The sequence below is a fragment of the Malaclemys terrapin genome, chromosome 2 (genome assembly GCF_027887155.1).
Source record: "Malaclemys terrapin pileata isolate rMalTer1 chromosome 2, rMalTer1.hap1, whole genome shotgun sequence".
Classification (NCBI taxonomy): Eukaryota; Metazoa; Chordata; order Testudines; family Emydidae; genus Malaclemys; species Malaclemys terrapin.
In genome coordinates, this window is record NC_071506.1 from 258,215,759 (window position 1) to 258,238,348 (window position 22,590).

A 22,590-nucleotide genomic window follows, 5' to 3' on the forward strand; every position below is an offset into this window, starting at 1 on the left:
TCAGATGCACGAGAAGCTTATGCTCAAATAAATTTGCTAGTCCCAAAGGTGCCACAAGCACTCCTCGTTCTTTTTGCTGATACAGACTAACACGGCTACCACTCTGAAACCTGTCACTTTGAATAATGTTTGCCATCAGGGAATATTAGAAATATAAACTGACTGATGCAAAGATAAAAAGATGACAAGTAGAACTAATGTTGCCTCCTTCTAGAGTTTTTTAGTTAACGACATTTCTCTTCCCTCCTCACAAAACCACAACCAAAGAACCAGAATGGCTGATGAAAGGTCACTCATGGAGACCATTATAAAATTAAGCCCCCTCCCCACAATAGGTAATCAGCATATTGGCAGAATCAGTGCAACCTCTCTCTAATAATAATTTAACATTTATATCAAGCTAGTAGCCTAGATGCCTCAATCAGGTAGGGGCCCTACTCTGCTAGGCACTATACAAACATATGGTAAACAACATAATTTGCACCTCAACCTTGTCTTAAAAGAGCTCAAGTCTCAGGACAAAAGGTCAGTTACTATTCAGGGTTGATTAAGTCCTTGGCCTCTTCTCAGACTGCTCAGAAGGATACCAAATAGTCACCAGTAGTTTATACAATATGAACAATATCCACTAGTATCTGGGCTAAGATTACCAGCTCATTTTGTACTGGTAGAGGTTACAGTAAGACAGTGTAGTAGTACAGTATCAAGACACTTGACTCAGCATTTACTATACCCATCTTGTCAGAGCCAACCAAAGTTTCTTAGATGGGGCATGTAGTAAAAACAAGTGCAAAACTCTCCCTCAAATATTGCACTTGAAATTTTCAAATCATAAACTTGATTTATGATTTCAGCTCTTTTAATAATTTATAATTTACTTTATCATTTTATATTAATACATATTGTAGGTATTTGCCTGAGATGTACAATAAATTCTGGTCTCCTTTTAAAAGACAAAATTTTAAATTTTTGAAGTTCTCATAGCATTTCACAGCTCTTGTCAAATTCACTTTACATCATAGACTGGAGCTGTGATGGCAGGGAAGATATTTAATCTGAAGTATTAGCATTTCTACTAGCACATACCATACCCTTGGCTATAGACTGATGGCCATTATATTATTAGGTAACTATTTTCAGACACTATCTGCTCAGGCCAGATTCAAATGGCTCTATATTTCATTTATTACATCCTCTAAGTCACCTAGACGCTGTTCAAATTTGTCAGCTTCACCCTGTAACGTATTTGCAAAGTTTTGTACAACTATGAATTATATTTCTCACCTCCACAAATTAAGCCATTAGATCTATCACAGTTGAAGTTATCACATTCACAATATTTGCCAGAGTAGACTTCATTGGTGTTGCCCCTTTTCCTGCATACACATTGTCCGCAAACACACTCCCCATTGTTACTGCATATTTCTGTACTGTTCTCTCTTCTACAGTAAGCATCCATATCTTCACTATTTACTTCATCTGTGCTGCATTCACACTTCTTTCCAATACGTCCTTCGTTACACCTAGAAGAAAAATATATGCCTAAGATTTAAACTGAGTAAAACTCATGTGAACTGAAAATGTTTACACACAATAATATATACAAGAAATAGATTCAACAGGATAGAAGGCAGTGGTCACAGTCACTGTTTCTGCAGGGAATGGTTTGAGGTTCAAACTAGATACCAGCTGAGACTTAAGTGTAACCATCCTTGGGACCTAACTGTGCCATTAAGCAGTTTCTGAGCTGCTTACTTGTTCCAGGTGAAAAGCTGAGGACTGCAACCTATGACAACATGGCTATGTAGCCATTATTTCTGTAAAATGAGATAAATTTTACTTATTATTTTTAATAGTGCCAGTCAGGACCGGCTCTGGCTTTTTTGCCTCCCCAGGGGAGGCAAAAAAGCCTCCCGCTGCCGCCCCCTCTCCTCCCCCCAGCGCGGCAGGGGAGGGCGCCGAGTCCGGCTGTGGGCCGCTCTCCCCAACTGGCCGGAGCCCCGGGGGGAGGGCGGCGAGCCGGCCGGGGCTGCGCTCTCCCCAGCGGCAAGACCGGCCGGGGCTCCGCTCTCCCCGGAGCCGGAGCACCGCACCGCCCCCCTCCAGGTGCCGCCCCAAGCACAAGCTTGGTGGGCTGGTGCCTGGAGCCGGCCCTGGTGCCAGTGGCTATTTACTATGGCTATTACCCTCTACCCCACTTAATCTCCACCAAGGAAACATTCTCGCTTAGACACTGTGCATTCGAGGGCTGGATTCTCAGAGGTACTGAACACCCGCAGCTCCCAAGGATTTCAATTGCAGTGATGGGTTTTCAGCACTTCAGAAAATCAGGAACAAGTGTTTATGAATAAAAGGTGGGTTCTTATGGTTATCACAAACAAACCTGAGAGCCACTTAAACCAGAGATGAAGCTTTAATCAGGAAATCATTCAAGTGTAGAAAAGAGCAAGGAACTATTCTTAATACTGAATCCATTATCTTTTTTGTCTTTGTATGTGAAGTCATAGAGATGTCAGTGACAGTGATGTATAAAAGTAATCTCTCTCTCTCCCCCGGCTGGCAAACATAGGAACTTTGCTTTGTTTATCCAAAGGGAACGTGGAGAAAAACTCTCTTGAAAGTGAAGCAGGTAGTACTTCAGGCAGGTAATATTTGATGACTCCCCCTTTCCAAATGCTTACCAGTTAGAGAAACATGCCCAAATCTGCAAGCATTCAGTGCACACACCACTTCCACTGACTTCAATGGGAATTCCATATAAAATATCCTGGCAAAATCAGGTCCTACATTAAATATGCTCCTGAAAACTTTCCATTAAATCAATACCTAATGTTGTTTGTCTTTAATAAATAACTGCATATGAGGGAGCTGGGAAAGGGGTTGAAAACTTCGTAATTTAAAAATAATGGTTAGACACACAAGATGGCTAAACTGTCATTGCTGCGATGGACACAGCGGTGTTGATTTAGTGGGTTTGGTGAAGATAAGCTAAGTCGATGGCAGAGCGCTCTCCTATCGACGTCTGTACTCCACCTGCCCGAGAGGAGGAAGATAAGTCGGTGCGAGAGAGTCTCCTGTCAACATACAGCAGTGTCTACACCACACTAAGTTGACCCAAGTTACATCGACTTCCATTACGCAATTTACATAACTGAAGTAGGGTAACTTAGGTCAACTTACAGCGTTAATGTAGGCCAGCCCTCAAATATGTACTCTAGGGTATGTCTGCACTTAAAATGCTACAGTGGCACTACTGGTGTCTACACAGGGGCTTAGGTCAGTTTAACAATGCCACTCGGGAATGTGGATTTTTCACATCCCTAACTGATGCAGTTAAACTGACCTAATTTTCTGGTATAGACCAGGCCCCAGTGTTACGCTAAATACAAGGTGGAGCAGTTTATTTAGCAGAAGTGGTTAATCCAGCTTTCCCCCACCCCACGATAGGATAGGTGTTAATGGTCCATGTCACCTGGAATGGTCCCTTGAAATATGAATTAACTGCTTATGCTAAACAATCTGTTGCACCTTGTATTTAGCTGTGACACTCTGGGTATTGTCAATACAGCAAAGAAAATCTGTGGCTTGCCTGTGCCATCCAACTCAGATTCATGGGGCTCAGACAACAAGGCTATTTCATTGCTGTGTGTACTTCTGGGCTCAGGCTGGAGCCTGGGCTCTGGGACCCTGCGGGGTGCGAGCCTAGAGCCCGGGCTCCAGCCCAAACCCAGAAGTCCACACAAGAATGAAACAGCCCTGCAGCCTGAGACCCATGAGCCTGAGTTGGCTGGCACAGGCCAGACGTTGGTTTTCTTTGCTGTGTAGACATATCCTCTGAGTAATTTCCCAGAGCCGAAGGAGCACTCTGTGTAAGCTTGAACGCTTGACTCTCTCTCACTAACAGAAGATGGTCCAATAAAAGATATTACCTCACCCTCCTTGTGTGTCTAATATTCTGGGACCAACCTGACTAGAACAATATTGCATACAAATAATGTTTGGAATGTATTGACCAGACACCAGTGTTGTTCACTACTCTCTGAGAGCTTGGATCCTGCTTCCCTAAAGGTAAAGTTCTTAGGAGTTGAGCCACATTGTCAGATTGTCTTCCAGGTTTTCTAGAAGGAATAATCTTTATTTTAGATATAAGTTTCTTTGAAAATGAAGAGCCCAAACTGGGATTATTGGGTTGACGACTAAGTGGTCCAGTTCTAGGGCCAAATGCTGCTCTTTTAAAATCCAGTGCAACTCCAGTAAAGCCAACAGAATTAAGTCTAAGGCTACATCTACACTACGGGGGGGGGTCGATTTAAGATACGCAAATTCAGCTACGCGAATAGCGTAGCTGAATTCGACGTATCGCAGCCGACTTACCCCGCTGTAGGGACGGCGGCAAAATCGACCTCTGCGGCTTCCCGTTGACGGCGCTTACTCCCACCTCCGCTGGTGGAGTAAGAGCGTCGATTCAGGGATCGATTGTCGCGTCCCAACAGGACGCGATAAATCGATCCCCGAGAGGTCGATTTCTACCCGCCGATTCAGGCGGGTAGTGTAGACCCAGCCTGACTTTCACTGGTGTAATAAAGCAGAATTTGGTTTATAGTTTAATTTCCATAGCTTGTACCAAACACTAATAAATATAATTAATGAAAGGGAATTCCAAATATACATGTAACCACATAGTTCTATATAGCCTAAGGGATTTTAAAACATGTAAAATTTGAAAATATCTACATAATTAGAGCCCCAATCATTAAGGATAAATCAAATAAAGAAAATAGATGAGGAAAATCACAGCATCTTAAAAGCCTTGTCTGTTAATACTGATTGGCCTTGAATTTTCATTCATCACTGGCCTTGAGCAGCTGGTGCCAGCTTGCCAGGCACTCCTTCCAAGAAGCTACAAAATGCATTGTAAAACTCCTTGGAAGAAAATCCAGACTTCATGTCACAAAGGTAAAAATATTAAATGGGTCTTAACATTTAAATAAGGAAACAGGAAAAATACTAAGGCCTCCATATTCTTTGAAGGACCAACTCATGAAGGGCCAGATTCTGATACTTTGACTCATGCTCGGAAGTGCCTTATTACATGAATAATCCCCCTTATTTCAGTAGGACTATTTGTGGAGACAAGTTAGCATTCAACATGGGTAAGGCCCTAAGATGACCAAGCACTGTAAATGTTTCTCCAAGCCAACCTGCCCAAAATAAAAAAAAAGTCTGATTAAAGAAACTATGTGCTCATATTTCCCGTTTGCCAAAAAGAATAAAAGGTCCATTTATTTACCTGCAAGCACCACACTCAAATGTTCCATTTCCCTGATGGCAGTCTGGACTATTAGGAATTCCCTCATTTTGACACTGACATTCACAGATGAACTGAAGATTAATTTCCACTTCTTCAGTGAAACCCAGTGGCTTAATTTTAATGGTTTCATTTTGTCCTGTCTTTGGACACTCGTTAGCGGTTACACTAATCTCAAATTTAACCTGTAAGCAAAATAAATGGATTCTTACATCAGTACTAAAAGGTGCTCTGCCTAAATTATTAAAAAGTAAAATATTTCAGAGAACTGCAGTCTTGTTCAATTCTTTAGCTATTAAAAATGTATGTTGTCAGCTATGTATTGTATATTTCAACCGAACAGAAAAATTACCTCATCTCCAATTGAAATGTTGGCACACTTTCTGCCATTTTCTCCTGTGCCATTCACTCCATTCTTGCAGTAAGATTTATAATTGATTGTTACTCCTTTTGGTAACTTGCTGTTTTCCAAGATAACCTCTGAAGACAAGGACTAAAACAAAAATTAGTTATTAGTTAAGTAATAACTACCATGTAGCTTTAAAAGAGTTGACAAATAAAGGTGGAGCCTATTAAATGGGCATTTCCTGAAGAGAGACTTTCACAAAAATACATTCTCTACACACCAGCCTCAAGTACAGTAAAGGAGAACAAAATCTGGAAAGGAATAAAATTGCACATACAATATCCTTATTAGAAGACACTTTTCAGAATGTTCTGTGGAGGGTCGTTAGGTTTTATCAGTCCTTTCTCAACCCAGGGTGTTTTCTTAACAGTTCCCAAAGATTCACAGCTTCTGTTATAACCCACTTTCACTATTCTTTGAAGTACTACCATCATCAGTCCAGGACCAGATGTAGCTTCCCTCAAGAATATAACAACATGGTTCAAAGATTATTAAACATAAAGGTTGCTGCGGTGAAGAAAAGCACAGCTTTCTTCCTCTCCTTACAATAAGAAAAGATCATGAAGGGGAAAATAAGCATGTCCTCTTGATCACATCAGATGCAAGAAAATACAATTAATGTTAGATGGGTTTGAAAAGAGAAGATACGTATCAAATAAGAAAAAAAGACTTATCAATAAGATTATGCAGAGAGAATGCTAATCTTTACACACAGCTGTGCACTTTTCATCGGAATTTGACAAGATTATGCATTTATCAACATTCCATCTTCTACTCCATTCACAAGGTTTTTAAAAAAGAGCATACCTCAGAGGGCTTCTCTAGAAACTGATGCCAATATAGTTTGAGAGGAACAAGAATAAAAGTTACGTGAATTAAAAACAAACTTACATTGTAGGCGTCAATAATCAGTTGAATCACATTGCTGGAATTTGCAGACAGAGTTCCAACTGCTGACTTTGGGATCAGATTTTTCAGTTCCTTTTAATATTAAAAGTAGAAAGTGTAAATTACTTTTACACAAATATAAAACTTTAAAAGCTTCTTTATTATGTACACTGAGATACAGTAGAACATCGGAGTTACGAACACCAGAATTACGAACTGACCAGTCAGCCACACACCTCATTTGGAACCGGAAGTATGCAATCAGGCAGCAGCAGAGATCAAAAAAAAAAAAAAAAAGAAAAGAAAAGAAAATACAGTACTGTATGAAACGTAAACTATTAAAAAAAATAAAGGACAGGCAGCATTTTTCTTCCTCATAGCAAAGTTTCAAATCTGTATTAAGTCATTGTTCAGTTGTAAACTTTTGAAAGAACCACCATAAAGTTTGTTCAGAGTGATGAACATTTCAGAGTTTGAACAACTTCCATTCTCAGGATGTTCGTAACTCTGAGGTTCTACTGTATACAGCCAGGAACAACTCCCAAGACCAAGACAAAAATCTTGCCAATAGTTTCAGTAACTTGTGAAGGAATAAAAACAGTGACTAGAATATTGGAAAGAAAATTCTGCAATCTTTTAAAATTCTTCTCATATCTTTTGATCGAATAAAAAAGGAAGGTATTCTCCTTAAAAAATATTTTTAAAAATACTCTCATTTAAGTTAAGCAAAAAATTCAGACAGTATTTAATTAAGAAGATACTTCTGTAACTATAAAAGGTTTTCGAGCCATAAGCCATATTTGCTTCTGCTGCATTAAAACAGATAGGGAGAGGGAGATCAACCATCATCAAATGAAGGTGAAAACAAGTTAGTTCTTTTGGTAAAATCATAAAATACCAAAAATGGTAAAACCACCTTTTCAAGCGCTCTAAATCAGGTATTGACAGGACTAGTTTTAAACATGTTTAAGAGTTATGTGTTTTTCCAAAACTCCTTTCCCTTAAGGTCAGCTCTGCCCCTCCCACAATTCTCCTTTGACTCTGCTTCCCCATGCCCCTCAGGTATTTTGAAGCAAAAAGTAGGTTCTGCACTGTTATTTCTAATCTAAAAATAAGAAAGATTAAATAACTTTCTGCTTGAAAAATAAAAGCAGACTGGTAGGTTTGATATTGGGATAGGCAACTGCTCAAGAAGAGAGTGCTTATTAATTAGCAGGCATGGCAAAAATCACTTTCATGATCACCCGTTTTCACACAATTTTAATTTCAAATCAAATTAGTTTTGATGATAGCATACTGGATCATTAGAATCAGCCTCTCAACTGTCTGGAAAAATATACAGAAGCTTATCTCACGTGATTTAAAAAAAAAAAATTTTTACCTTGTAAACTGCCTGAAACTCCTCAGTAACGGCAAAAATTGTCTGAATGTTGTTCTCACTAAGCTTCTGTACCAGGTGAGCGATGGATGGATAATCCTGTAAAATTAGACATGAAACTTAATTCAAAATTTAGCAGATGCAGAACAATCTTATTTTTTTAATCTTACATAATATTAAATTGCTTTTTGAATTTAAAAAGCACAGGCTTCCAACCAGACAACAATAGTTTAGTTAAAGGGCAAGCTTTTTTAAAAACACAAACAAAAAACTCCCCCAAAAACAAAATATCCACAAAACCCTTTAAGGCAGATCTGTGTCTACCAGCAGTTGAGTATTGTATAAACACATTTTAGACAAGACTATAATAAATATAAAATAAATCAGATCTTCACATTCCTAATCACTTCCTATAAAGTCTGATTTAATCTCGAACATTAGTGTCCTCAAACATATCTCCTATCATGTTTCATTACACTTTTGACTCAATCAAAACCATTAGCCTTGTGTGGGATTTTATCCATTTAAAGGCGAAACAAACTGTGAAGCAAATGTATGGTCTATGGGAAGAATCCTGTACCATCTCCACTTGTATGTCCAAAGAGGAGGTCACTCTTGTATGCTTTGTAGTCATCCTGCAGATGGGAGGACACTCTAGACCTCAAACTCAGATGACCTCGAGGGCCGCATGAGGACTAGTGCATTGGCCCGAGGGCCGCATCACTGACACCCCCCACTTGCTGCCCCTGGCCCCGCCCCCACTCCACCCCCTCCATGAGGCCCCGCCCCTGCCTCTCCTCACCTCGTCTCACCCCTTCCCTACCCCCATTCCAACCCCTTCCCTGAAGTCCTCACCCCAACTCTGCCACCTCCCTGCCCCCAGGGGGTGCAGCAGGGGTGTGAGGTGTGGCGGAGGCTCAGGGCAGGGAGTTGAGGTGCAGGAGGTGTGCAGGGTACGGCAAGGAATTGGGGTATGGGGTGCAGGAGGTGTGCACGGTGCGGCAGGGGGCTCAGGGCAGAGAGTTGGGGTGCAGAAGGGATGAGGGGTGCAGCAGGGGGTTGGGGTGCAGTGTGTGGCAAGGGGCTCCAGGCAGGGGGTTGGGGTGCAGGAGAGGTGAGGGGTGCAGGGTGTGGCAGGGGGCTCAGGGCAGGGAGTTCGGGTGCAGGAGGGGTGTGGGATGCGGCAGGAGACTCTGGGTAGGGGGTTGGGGTGCAGAAGGGGTGCGGGGTACGGGCTCCAGCCCGGCGCCGCTTACCTAGAGCGGATCCGGGGTGGCAGCGCCACGCACCGTGGCCAGGGCAGGCTCCCTGCCTGCCTGCCTTGTCCCCAGCCCCGCTCCGCTCTGCTCCGCTCCAGAAAGCGGCCGGAGTCCCTGCGGGGCAGGAGGGGAAACGGCACCATGTGCTGCTCTTGCTGCTCCTGCAGGTATCTCCCCACAGCTCCCATTGGCCGCAGTTCCCAGTTCCCGGCCAATGGGAGCTGCAAGAGCACGGAGCCCTCTACTCGCCTCCCACTCCCCTGCCTGGGGCTGCGGGGACATACAGTAATTCAGCCGCTTCAGGGAGCAGTGCGTGGCTCGCAGAAGCATGGGGTAGGTGGGGGGTGGGGGTGGGCTGTGGGGAGCTTGGTGAGCCGCACGAATGAAAGCCACGTGCTTGAGACCCCTGCCCTAGACATCACTGCATCATCCAGTAATGAGGAGGCTGCATGCAAAGGTGGCTGAAAAGGAGTCTCTTCAACCTCTTTTGCAGGAGGCTCTAGGAGGCTCATTTGATCTCACTTGGCACTGACATCAGTACTGGGAACAACGTCCTGAATACGGCCACTGGTAGGGCATGGGGCCCCCAACCCCTACTAGAGCATGGAACCAAGTCTCTGGACCAATGTGGATCCTCTGTAGCATACCAGGAGCGCAACTCTCTTGATGAAAGAAGAACAGGAGTACTTGTGGCATCTTAGAGACTAACAAATTTATTAGAGCATAAGCTTTCGTGGACTACAGCCCACTTCTTCGGATGCATATAGAATGGAACATATAATGAGGAGATATATATACACACATACAGAGAGCATAAACAGGTGGGAGTTGTCTTACCAACTCTGAGAGGCCAATTAATTAAGAGAAAAAAAAAAAAAACTTTTGAAGTGATAATCAAGCTAGCCGAGTACAGACAGTGTGATAAGAAGTGTGAGAGTACTTACAAGGGGAGATAGAGTCAACGTTTGTAATGGCTCAGCCATTCCCAGTCCTTATTCAAACCGGAGTTGATTGTGTCTAGTTTGCATATCAATTCTAGCTCTGCAGTCTCTCTTTGGAGTCTGTTTTTGAAGTTTTTCTGTTGTAATATAGCCACCCGCAGGTCTGTCACTGAATGACCAGACAGGTTAAAGTGTTCTCCCACTGGTTTTTGAGTATTTTGATTCCTGATGTCAGATTTGTGTCCATTAATTCTTTTGCGTAGAGACTGTCCGGTTTGGCCAATGTACATGGCAGAGGGGCATTGCTGGCACATGATGGCATATATCACATTGGTAGATGTGCAGGTGAACGAGCCCCTGATGGTATGGCTGATGTGATTAGGTCCTATGATGATGTCACTTGAATAGATATGTGGACAGAGTTGGCATCGGGGTTTGTTACAAGGATAGGTTCCTGGGTTAGTGGTTTTGTTCAGTGATGTGTGGTTGCTGGTGAGTATTTGCTTTAGGTTGGGGGGTTGTCTGTAAGCGAGGACAGGTCTGTCTCCCAAGATCTGTGAGAGTAAAGGATCATCTTTCAGGATACCTGGTGGCTGAACTTTGTGATTTTGTCCTCACCCACAACTATTTCACATTTGGGGACAATATATACCTTCAAGTCAGCGGCACTGCTATGGGTACCCGCATGGCCCCACAATATGCCAACATTTTTATGGCTGACTTAGAACAACGCTTCCTTAGCTCTCGTCCCCTAACGCCCCTACACTACTTGCGCTACATTGATGACATCTTCATCATCTGGACCCATGGAAAAGAAGCCCTTGAGGAATTTCACCATGATTTCAATAATTTCCATCCCACCATCAACCTCAGCCTAGATCAATCCACACAAGCGGTCCATTTCCTGGACACTACTGTGCTAATAAGCGATGGTCACATCAATACCACCCTATACCGGAAACCTACTGACCGCTACACTTACCTACATGCCTCCAGCTTCCATCCAGGACACACCACACGATCCATTGTCTACAGCCAAGCTCTAAGATATAACCGCATTTGCTCCAATCCCTCGGATAGAGACAAGCACCTACAAGATCTCTATCAAGCATTCTTAAAACTACAATACCCACCTGCTGAAGTGAAAAAACAGATTGACAGAGCCAGACGAGTACCCAGAAGTCACCTCCTACAAGACAGGCCCAACAAAGAAAATAACAGAACACCACTAGCTGTCACCTTCAGCCCCCAACTAAAACCTCTCCAGCGCATCATCAGAGATCTACAACCTATCCTGAAAGATGATCCTTTACTCTCACAGATCTTGGGAGACAGACCTGTCCTCGCTTACAGACAACCCCCCAACCTAAAGCAAATACTCACCAGCAACCACACATCACTGAACAAAACCAGTGACCCAGGAACCTATCCTTGTAACAAACCCCGATGCCAACTCTGTCCACATATCTATTCAAGTGACATCATCATAGGACCTAATCACATCAGCCATACCATCAGGGGCTCGTTCACCTGCACATCTACCAATGTGATATATGCCATCATGTGCCAGCAATGCCCCTCTGCCATGTACATTGGCCAAACCGGACAGTCTCTACGCAAAAGAATTAATGGACACAAATCTGACATCAGGAATCAAAATACTCAAAAACCAGTGGGAGAACACTTTAACCTGTCTGGTCATTCAGTGACAGACCTGCGGGTGGCTATATTACAACAGAAAAACTTCAAAAACAGACTCCAAAGAGAGACTGCAGAGCTAGAATTGATATGCAAACTAGACACAATCAACTCCGGTTTGAATAAGGACTGGGAATGGCTGAGCCATTACAAACGTTGACTCTATCTCCCCTTGTAAGTACTCTCACACTTCTTATCACACTGTCTGTACTCGGCTAGCTTGATTATCACTTCAAAAGTTTTTTTTTTTTCTCTTAATTAATTGGCCTCTCAGAGTTGGTAAGACAACTCCCACCTGTTTATGCTCTCTGTATGTGTGTATATATATCTCCTCAATATATGTTCCATTCTATATGCATCCGAAGAAGTGGGCTGTAGTCCACGAAAGCTTATGCTCTAATAAATTTGTTAGTCTCTAAGGTGCCACAAGTACTCCTGTTCTTCTTTTTGCGGATACAGACTAACACGGCTGTTACTCTGAAACTTGTCTCTTGATGAAGGTGAACAATGCCTTCGATCCCAAGATTCTAAGGAAGAGACCGAGTCTCCTGACCAGGGAGGTGCCGTACCACACAGTGACAAGGTCTGGCAATGCGTCTCCAAAGACTTAAGCAACAGGGAAAGCATGCTGGGCTTGCCTTTTGATGGTGTCTGGCGAGGAGGTGCCAGACAGTCTGAAGTAGGTACTGGATCTGAATAACAGGGGTAGGTAAGTGCAACAAAGACTACGTATCAGCTGATAATGGATCAGCAACTCCTGCACCACCACAGAATCCGGTACCGAAAGGCACTAGAGATCTCATACCACATCACACGCTTCTGGTGTGATTGGGACCGAGAGGGCTGACCTGATGCTGCTGTTGTTGCATGGAAGGGGTTGGTACAGTGCTCCAGCAGCGGTCAGTCTTAATGCCACAGGCCCCAGTGCTGAATCCACGAACCTTCATGAGGTACTACTGGCACTGGGGAGTGCCTCCTTTCCGAGGACGCTCTACCCTGTTTCCCAGCATGCTTACTGGATGTCAGTGATGGGGATCTTGATCTTTTGGAGGAAGAGTCCTTTTAAGTACCCCACCAGTGTTTCTTTTTTGGTCCTGGGGGAGGAGAGTGCTGCCGAGATATCACAATATCTGGAGGAGCACTCTTGACAGAAGTAGATGTGCGTGCTGTCCACTCGGAACGTACAGCCACCTTAAGAAGTGACAAAGCTTCACCTCTGTATCTTTTTTGGTTCGGGGCTTAAATTCCTTATACATCTGGCACCTGTCCTGGATGTGACCCTCACCAAGGCACTTCACACATCAGAAATGAGGGTCACTTACTGACATGGATTTCCTGCAGCTGGTGCAAGGTGTACAGCCCAGAGAACGAGGCATTCCCCAGTACCAGGTGTCAGTATTCAGAAAAAGCGGGAACTGACAGATCCACTAAACTCTTAAAAAATTAAACATACACTAAACTAACTATAACTTTATAAAAAAAAGTGTACCAACTAGATACTCTAGAAATAATTTTCCTGAAAGGGAAAACATTGCCAAAGCAAGCTAACACACTCCAACTACGAATTATGGGCAGCAACAAGGAACTGGGGAGGAGTAAGGGTTGGCTCCATCCTTTATAACATTGCAGAGCAGCACATGGCAGCCAAGGACGCATGCACCACCTGGAGAGGTAAGGCTAAGGGAAAGATCTCTGATGCTCGTGCACAAGTGGTGTGCACATGTGCAATCATGCAAAGAAGAATGGTAAATAGTGATGAGGAAGGGGCAGTCATTGGTCTATTCAAACAAAATACATTTTAATATAGCAAAATGAAAAGTTACACATCTAAGAACAAGGAATGCAGGCCAGGCCTGCAGATTGGGGGGACTGTATCTTGGAAAGCAGCAACTCTAAAAGGATTTAGGGTTTATAGTCAACAAGTAACTGAACATGAGCTCCTAGTATGATGCTTTGGATGCTTGTGTAAACAAGGAAGTAATGAGTAGGGAGACAATTTTACCTCTGTATATAGCATTTGAGAGACAGATACCAGAATACTGTATTCAGTTCTGATGGCCACATTTTAAAAGGTTTTTGAAAAATTGGAGACGATACAGAAAAGAACCACAAAAAAGATTTGATGGCTGAAGAAAACGCTTTTGCAGTGAGACTTAAAGAGATCAATCTGTTTAGCTTATTAAAAAGGCAATTGAGAGGTGACTTGATTACAGTGTAGTAGTACTTTCACAGGGAGAATACACCAGCTACTAAAGGGCTCTTAAATCTAGCAAAATCAGGAACCAATGGCCAGACAAATTCAAATTACAAATCAGACAATTTTTTTTAAACCAGTGACTGTGATTAACCCTTGAAACAAACTACCTAAGGACACAGTGGATTCTCTCTCTATCTTTTCAAGTTACACCTGGATGCCTTTCTGGAAGCTATGCTTTAGCCAAACACAAGTTATTAGCCTCAATACGGAGGAACAGGGTAAAATTTAATGGCCTGTGATACACAGGCAGCCAGACTAGATGATCTAATGATCCCTTTCTGACCTTAAACTTTATTAATTTACTTTGGTTTAGGCATGAATACTTACATAGTAATGACTCATTGTGTACATGTTATTTTCCAGATGACACCTCCCATCATTTGGTAAAACAATTCCACCAAGTTTACCATCTCCAGCAAAGTGGAATCCAGCATCCGTAGAAAATACCAACAATCGTGTCACATTTCTCCATCCAATTTGTGTCTTAGGGGAAAAAAAGTTTTTTGATTTTTATTTCATTTTTTAAAAAACTAATCCCCCCCACTAATTTGTTTAAAGCAATGCAACATACACTTACACTTAAATACAAGAAGGCAGACATGACAAATATTTAAAAAGAAAAAACCCTAAAATAAGCCTTAAAAAGTTATAGTTAGTTTATGCACATATTTTGCTCAAGTCTGTCCTGTAATATTATCAACAACAGTAGCACTTGTATAGCACCTTTCATCACAGGAGAACAAAAATCTTTGACCTAGACTCTTGTCTGTTCTGCTCTCTAAGCACTACCTGAGTGGCACAAAGGATGAAGAAACTGCCCATATCATCCCAACTGTGAAGTTTCCATAAAACATAATGCTGACATAACCAATTCCCATACCACTACCCTGTAGCCCAACGATAGAGAGCATGTTTGGGGTAAAAGTGCACAGTGTGCTCTGGCAAGCTCTTACTGTCAGATGGTTCCAAGGGGACCATTATCAGCTAGTGGATATTAAAGAAACCCCTAGGATGCCCTAAACTGCACAGGTTCCACAGCCAGCACAGAACGGGCCAGAGAATCAGGGGAGCTATAACTAGATCCCTGACATCCGCTCTTCTCTCTACTCCATCCATTGCAAATTGGGCAGAGCAGAAGTTCTGAGCCTATAAATATGGGGCTCAATCCTGTAAATTTTCCCAGCCATCTACAGAAGTTATTACAGGATTGGGGTTCTAATTCATTTAAGAAGGAGGGGGGAAAAAAGCAAAATACCCATATTAGAATCTCAGAAAATTCATAGTTAAAGCTGCAATTCTAAAATAATGCTTTGGCTTCTCCTTTAAATAACAACAGCAACCTTAACTCTGACTTACTAGTTTAACATTACAATGATATTGTAAAAAAGCAATAGCTCGTGCTTCTGGAATTTTGCATTGTGCAGGTGTGTATCAGTATCAATAACTGTAGGTGAAATTGTTTGGGAAATAACAGAATGAGAAGGAGGCACATTACAGTCTCTCAGGTTTATTTTATAGTATTATGTTTAACTTAGAACTTCAAGTGTAGACCCGATGGTTGTACATATCAATAAGTGCTGGAGTTTCACTATTGAAATGGCCTGTAGTGAATGTTTTTTTGTTGGTGGTTTTAGAAGTGTTTTAAATTAGAAGTATTGTGTGACATAGAGTATCTACATTTCTACGTCCAGAATGCTAGCGGCATGACGTATTACATTAGCTTCTAAGTAAAGGTTTCTAGAATATTTTTATTACTAACAAGTCTTTCCTATTTTTTTGAGAATGTGTTGAGTAGGAAGGAAGAGAAGGTTATTATACACTTAAGATGTCACTTTCCTTTTGTTATCTCTATTGGGGCATTAAGGCTGTAATTACTTGAATAAGGATGACAGAGAAAAAAAAGGCAGAGGGGGTTGAAAAAGTGTAGAAAGTTGTGCCCTAGCCAAACTCGAACCAGAACAAACTACTGAGGAACCAAGGAAGTTTTGTAAGCAACTGTTTTCCAAGCTCTCATGTGAACGTTTTGAACTATGAATCCACTAGTCCATAGAAGTCCTCCAAAAAGTAGCAAAAATTAAAAAGGGGAGAGTTAAGTTCCATCTACTCAGTATAAGTAGCTTGTAAAAAAGTGCAATACACAGAATTGTTTTGCATATATTTTAAAAGAAAATTATGGAGGATACATTACATGCAAAAGTCATTTGAGAACACTTGTTTTATCTTGTTAAAAACATCCATGTGCCGCAAAGATGTCATGATTTTGACTCATCTTTTACAGAAACTTCTGGGAAGATAATGTTCATGAACTGCCCTCCCCTCCAAAGATGGCTCATATTCCTAATTTCAAATTTCCCAATAGGGGCCCTCAGTGAGTGGAATGTACATACTGTAAAATGTCAGTGCATGCTTCCAATTCTGTTTGCTCTGTGTCCACCTGCTGCCCTAAGGATAAATCTCTCAGTCTTGATTGGTAAAGTGAAATGTAGATTTGTTTTTAAACTTCAGGTCAACAACAGTGATACACTCAGATTGCAATAAAATAGTTTGATCTAATATAGAAGTAAATAAAATTGATATACACTTACTCCACAAACTGCAACTTGCATTATTGCATCAAATCCACCTTCAGGAGAATCCAAATTGCCAGAAATGTGTTGTTTACCTACAAGTTCATTGAACAGCTTTCCCTCACTGGTAAGATTGAGCACGTTTTTGTAACTAAAGGGACTCGTACAGTTTTGGTCCCCTGTACAAGGGTTCCTGAGTTTGGCTGGTGTGGTACTTATATAAGGCATCACAGTTTTCTCCACAAAGGAGCCAAATCCTAAGACAGAACAACAAAATCCCTCAGTCAGAGTGTAATTCTAGTATATATAATCATGATGGAATAGTGCACGGTTCAAAAAATTTCAATTTCCCCCCTCAGTATTCCAAGTATTCTTTTGGAACAGTTTCTAAACTGTCCTTTACTAGAAGAATAGCAATAATATGAATATTGCTCATTTTTCTTTTACTATTTTTTCAGACAATCCAAACAACACATCAGTAAATTCAACTTTATTATTTTTAAATCTACAAATGGGATTTTTCCCTTTTCCCACGCCCATAAATAATGAAATCTTTCTTACCAATTCGAAAATCTGAAGTTATTTTCTCCATTTCTGTCTTTAGAGCAGTACCAAGACTCTTCACATTCTCTAAATCATCCTTCATGGAGTAAGAAAGATCCATAAGGTAATAAAGATCAATGGGGTAGTCTTCAGCTCTCTTAAATTTTAAGGAAAATGTCTGTGGTTCACCTAAATCAACAAAAATAAACCCCATTCATTACAAAATGCAGAGTAACCGAACTGACATGAAATATACATTCTTAATTGAAGGTCTTTCACCAATGTCCTAAAAAAAGGTTCACTCCAACCATGACTAAGGTAACTTCTATAACTGGAAGTGTTTATTTGCAAATTAATATGTCCAGGATTTTCAAAAGTGACTAACAATTTTGCATGTCCCATATGAAACACCTTAAAGAAGCCTGATTTTCAGAAAGGTCTGAAGGCCAACTCTCTGAAATCAGGTCCCTATAGGTTGTCTTATGTTGAATACATGAAAATCTGTGACACCAAAAATCAGTAGTCACTTTTGAAATCTTGACCTACATATTAATTTCAACAAATAATGTTCCTGCAAGATAAGTAGCATAGCTTTTTTTTCCTGTCTTTTATACCACTAAAACACACAAACACAAAAGACTATGCATATGTAAAATTAAGGAGGTAAAAAAAAAAAACCTTAAAGTAAATTAAGAGTTGGTTTATTTTTCATCCCATCTCACCCTGTTGTGATTACTTATTACAGTCTTAAAACATGGGGTGAGTTTATATAACATGTAATAATAAAAAAATCCAACAAAGATAGATCCCTTTTACATGACAAAACTCAAGGATGAAAGACTTATTCCAAAATTCCTTTTTGCAGAAACATTGACTAATATAGTCGACTGAGTGTCTCACAGTGAAACTAATCCTTAGAATTCCAATGCCAACTCTGGCCAAGGAAACACTGGTTTCCAAGATTATTACAGATTGCAGCTTGTCCCCCTTAGATCTGGATAGGCTTCATTAGGGCTCTGTATACTCAGACCCTACCAATGTGAAGGTTTCTGCCTGGAAGTGCAGAAACGGACACTTGGAACTTAGGGCTATGCTCGGGACCTTACTGATATTCTAAAGTCGTGAAAAGATTCTACCCCTAAAATGCTACAGAAGGATTTGGAAAACCTTTTACTACTGGTGTTAAGAGTGAAATCTAGTTCCTCTTCATGAACCATACAAGTCGGTTCTAGTTTCTTCTTGACTATTTTAAATTACCCACAGGCCAAGGCCATGCCTTTGAGGCTCTGAAACTCAGGAAGACAGACACACTGACCGTTTCCCTTCATACTTCCTGAAAGTTATTGCCAATGTGAAGCTTCAAGTCAAAGTGCCACCTGCAATGGTAAGTCACTTTAGTTTCACAAACTCCCATGAAGCCACCATTCAAACCCTCACAAAGTTTCTCTCCTCCATCTGACTCTTAAAGTCTCATTTTGGCAGCCATTACTTTGTCTTGCAGAGTTTCTTAGGATTCTAGTTGAGAAAGTTGCAAACTAACTTTAGTTCTACCCAGATAAAGTAGTTCTTGGATGAGCTGATTCCTAAATCAATTCTCCATTTTATCCAAAAGATGGCAAGACTTTTCATTGAGCCTACCAGATTCCTAGATCTCTGGAGTACTATTATAATTTTCTCTTGAAAGAACTCTGTTTTCCTGTCCAAAAGGAGCCAAGTCTCTATTTCAGGGATGAAAATGGCTACACAACTACCTTGTGGTTTGTGCTCATTCATCTAGGTCTGTATCCACTTCTTTGGCCTCCTAGAACAAGGTATCTTATATGGAAATCTGCAAATCTGGCTGCTGGGCTTCTGCTCTCATGGTTACCAAACCTCAAAAACTAGTTTTCAAATAGTTCAGCCTTTGGGCACAGAGTGCTTTGGTAGACAGCAGTACTCTCATAACTTTTCATTCTGTGTGTTTTTCATCTTCCCTCCCTTTTATTATTAATCTACAACTCTATTTGTTGAATACATGAAACAGATGGACACACTCCAGGATGACAGGTCAAAAGCACTACAAAATGGGACAATTTTGTCTTAACCTGTAAACTAATCTTTTCGTAGGAACAGCTTTACTAATGCAAGCCCCCGACATGTTCTTTATCATCTTTTGTTTTTATCTTAATATTCTGTGTAAATTATGCCCATCTAGCTAAGCTTTACTCTCATTCACAGGTTATCTGAGTGCCTGGAGTTACAGGGATGGAACTGCTCTTCTTCAAATCTCTGTGCTTCCTAGCCACAATCATCATTATTGCAGAAAGACATATGTAGCATTCAAAATATCAAATTCATAAATAATACTGAAAGCCTAAAAAATATATGAAGACCAGAATTAATAATCCCCATACCTGTTCGCAGCTTCAGTACTAATTGCTGTGGCTGGATCTGGGTAATGTCCTCTGGTTTGAGCTTTTCTGTAGTATCTTTGCTACGATTTGTTACCTCTTTATTTTTGAGGACTCCTTTGGTACCTCTAGGATTTTCTATTTCATCTGGAGAGCAGCCCTTACTCTTTAGTGCTGCCAAGTCATCACATCGGGCAGAAGTTGGCTCTCCTTCTTGTAAAAATTTCTAGACGATATGGGGAAGAACATCATCAAACTCACAGCAATTTACAATCTGTAACACATGGCTTGAGCACATAACACTACTTTTGGTATTTACCCCATTATTTTTATGCACCAAGAACCTCTTGAGACACTAGGATGACCAGACAGCAAGTGTGAAAAATCAGGACAGTGGGTGGGGGGTAATAGGAGCCTATATAAGAAAAAGACCCAAAAATTGGGACTGTCCCTATAAAATCGGAATATCTGGTCACCCTAAGACACACTGGCAATTTTTTAAAAGTGTATTTTAAATTGTAAAATATAAAACTCTGAAATATATTGTTTTACTAAATTTAGTAATGACTATAGTGAAAAATTTATCCAGTACAGCAGCTTATGGTTAACTTTACTAAAGTAAATCTGTGCATGTGACTGAGGCAAGGTTAAAAAAAAAAAAAAAAAGTGTTCAAAGTCATTCTTCCAACAGAAACATGAAGTCACTATTCAATTAACTATTCTGTCTGAGATGCTCGAAAACCACCAACAACAAATGAGAAAATCTGCCTTTCCTCAACTAGCTTACAAGAAACTGAACATATTTAATTGATATGTGCAGCAACAGAACTTTAGTTTTGCTTTTTTTGGAAATCTTGTAATTAAATAGTACATCACAGTATTTGGGTAGACTATAACAGAATTTGATGACCCGAAGAAGAGCTCTATGTAACTCAAAACTTTGTCTCTCTCACCAACAGAAGTTGGTCCAATAAAAGATATTACCTCACCCACCTTCTCTCTTTAGTGATGTATACAACTCCTGACACATTTGGGAAAAGTTCAATGAGGAGGAGGAAGAGTAAGAAATGTACTTCTGAACTAAAGAGTCTTGGACAACTTTGTCTTGAACAAAAGCTACCATCCCACAATCCACAAAAGCATTTTGACCTGTAAATACAGTATGAATACATGCACTCATATGGCTTCCAGTATGAGGCATTTTTAATCACTGGAAGAAAGGGGAAGTTTTTTCAATACACAAGCAAAAATTGAAGATATTTATGCATGGCTCCTAAAATGTGTCAGACATATTTATTTATGTGAAACTGGCCAGGAGCTACATGCAACCAAAACGACAAAGTTGAAGTTTACTAAATATATTCCAATATTTACAGAGGGTATGTGTGTGGAGCAGTAAATAGGTAAGGCTTCCAGTCTTATTAAGTATAAGTCTTATTACTAAAAATCAGGAAACTTACATTATAACTTGCATTTGGCAGCAATCACTCTAGTTAAAATTGTAAAACACTCTCCATTAAAATTCCTGTTCTCAGTTTTGTATAGTTTTCTGAAACATTTAAATTTCAGGTTAAGATTTTCCATACCTGATCCCTGTTCAGGTTTTTTTTTTTTTAGTTGGAACAAACAGTTCAACATATGTGGCTAAGACTGTAGAATAAATTGTATGATATTATATTGTATTATTCGATACATAAGATCAGACCCTGTACGTTCAATCTTAAATTTTGCACTTCCTGACTTGAGTACTTAATTACATAACCTTGCATTCTCTCTTCTTTTTTTTTTTTTTGGTATGAAATATAAACCAAAAACACCAATCCACCCTAAGAATCAAATACTGAAACTTTAACATTTCAGGTTTAAAACCTATCTAAACCTCTTAAACCTCCCCCTCTCAGCTTCCCTCTTCCACTTTGTCTGTATTTAAAATTACCAATCCCCTAATGTCACTGGGAGAATATAATTAAACATATCCAGACAGACTCCAGGCTGGAATGATTTTAAATAACTATGAGACAGATCTCCTAAAGTCTGTGTGCCCTTAACATCTGGCAATGAAAGAGAGATCAAAATCTCTGGCACTTTCTGATGGGCAGACCTAGCCAATCCAGATTTCATCCAGTTATTTAGCATAAGATACTTAAATTGTTCTTTAGCTTTGATTTAGACATTGTAGACCCTGAAGTAAATGGCTACTATTGAAAATCCTAAAATAGGGTAAGAATAGATAGTTTTTAGGGTACTAAAACACCTAAGACAAAACATCAGAGAAAGCATTTCACAAATATACTCACTTGCGCTTTGCACCAGCCACAGTTTGGTCCTGCTTGTATACATTCCCCACATGATTTTGCATTAGCTTTTATACAATCACTTCCACCTATCAGGGAACAAAAATAAATTATTTCATTTTAAAATATGCTGGTAATCACACACTTAATTTTAAATAAATTCCTCGCTACTAGCCATGTAACTCAAGATTAATCCAGTTCAAACAGGCCATCAAGAAAAAGCAAAATATGAGCTATTTTATTATTATTACTGCTTCTCTAACATGTTACCATGACGTACATGAAGGCAAAAGTGTGCTATTTATATTAAATGAAACCGTGGTAAAAATATACAGTTCAACTTTACTTTAAATCAATCTATTGCTGAATTCAAGATTGTTACAACATTTAGATGTACCTGGTTGGGCAAATCCATGCCAAATCGAGCAACATAGTAGTACAACCCAGATGAGCGAGTTGAAATTTGTCTGGAAAATAAAATGTAAGTAGTTGAGCTACTAATATACCAAAATAGTAGGACAGCATGGTAATATGGACATACAAATGTGATTCAGACATTATTGTGATGACATGCCTCAATTAATCTTAGGTTAGGTGAGTGTGTTATGACCTGGTTAAACAATATATGATTGTACTTCTAGTATATGCAGATTGGATGTTA

The 22,590-nt window shown here is 40.4% G+C and overlaps 1 protein-coding gene across 2 annotated transcripts in view; it reads right to left on the minus strand.

Annotated features, from left to right (window-relative positions):
* Positions 1 to 22,590, minus strand: part of ITGB1 (integrin subunit beta 1) — an 81,437-nt gene that overhangs the window by 23,764 nt on the left and 35,083 nt on the right. For both annotated transcript variants that reach the window (XM_054020921.1, XM_054020922.1), the window contains exons 2-12: positions 22,327 to 22,396; positions 21,933 to 22,018; positions 19,639 to 19,861; positions 17,264 to 17,434; positions 16,721 to 16,959; positions 14,463 to 14,618; positions 7,984 to 8,079; positions 6,606 to 6,695; positions 5,661 to 5,801; positions 5,291 to 5,493; positions 1,285 to 1,523 (exon numbers count right to left, since the gene is read on the minus strand). In XM_054020921.1, coding sequence (XP_053876896.1) covers positions 1,285 to 1,523; positions 5,291 to 5,493; positions 5,661 to 5,801; positions 6,606 to 6,695; positions 7,984 to 8,079; positions 14,463 to 14,618; positions 16,721 to 16,959; positions 17,264 to 17,434; positions 19,639 to 19,861; positions 21,933 to 22,018; positions 22,327 to 22,396 — 1,714 coding nt within the window. The remainder of the gene's footprint in view (positions 1 to 1,284; positions 1,524 to 5,290; positions 5,494 to 5,660; positions 5,802 to 6,605; positions 6,696 to 7,983; positions 8,080 to 14,462; positions 14,619 to 16,720; positions 16,960 to 17,263; positions 17,435 to 19,638; positions 19,862 to 21,932; positions 22,019 to 22,326; positions 22,397 to 22,590) is intronic.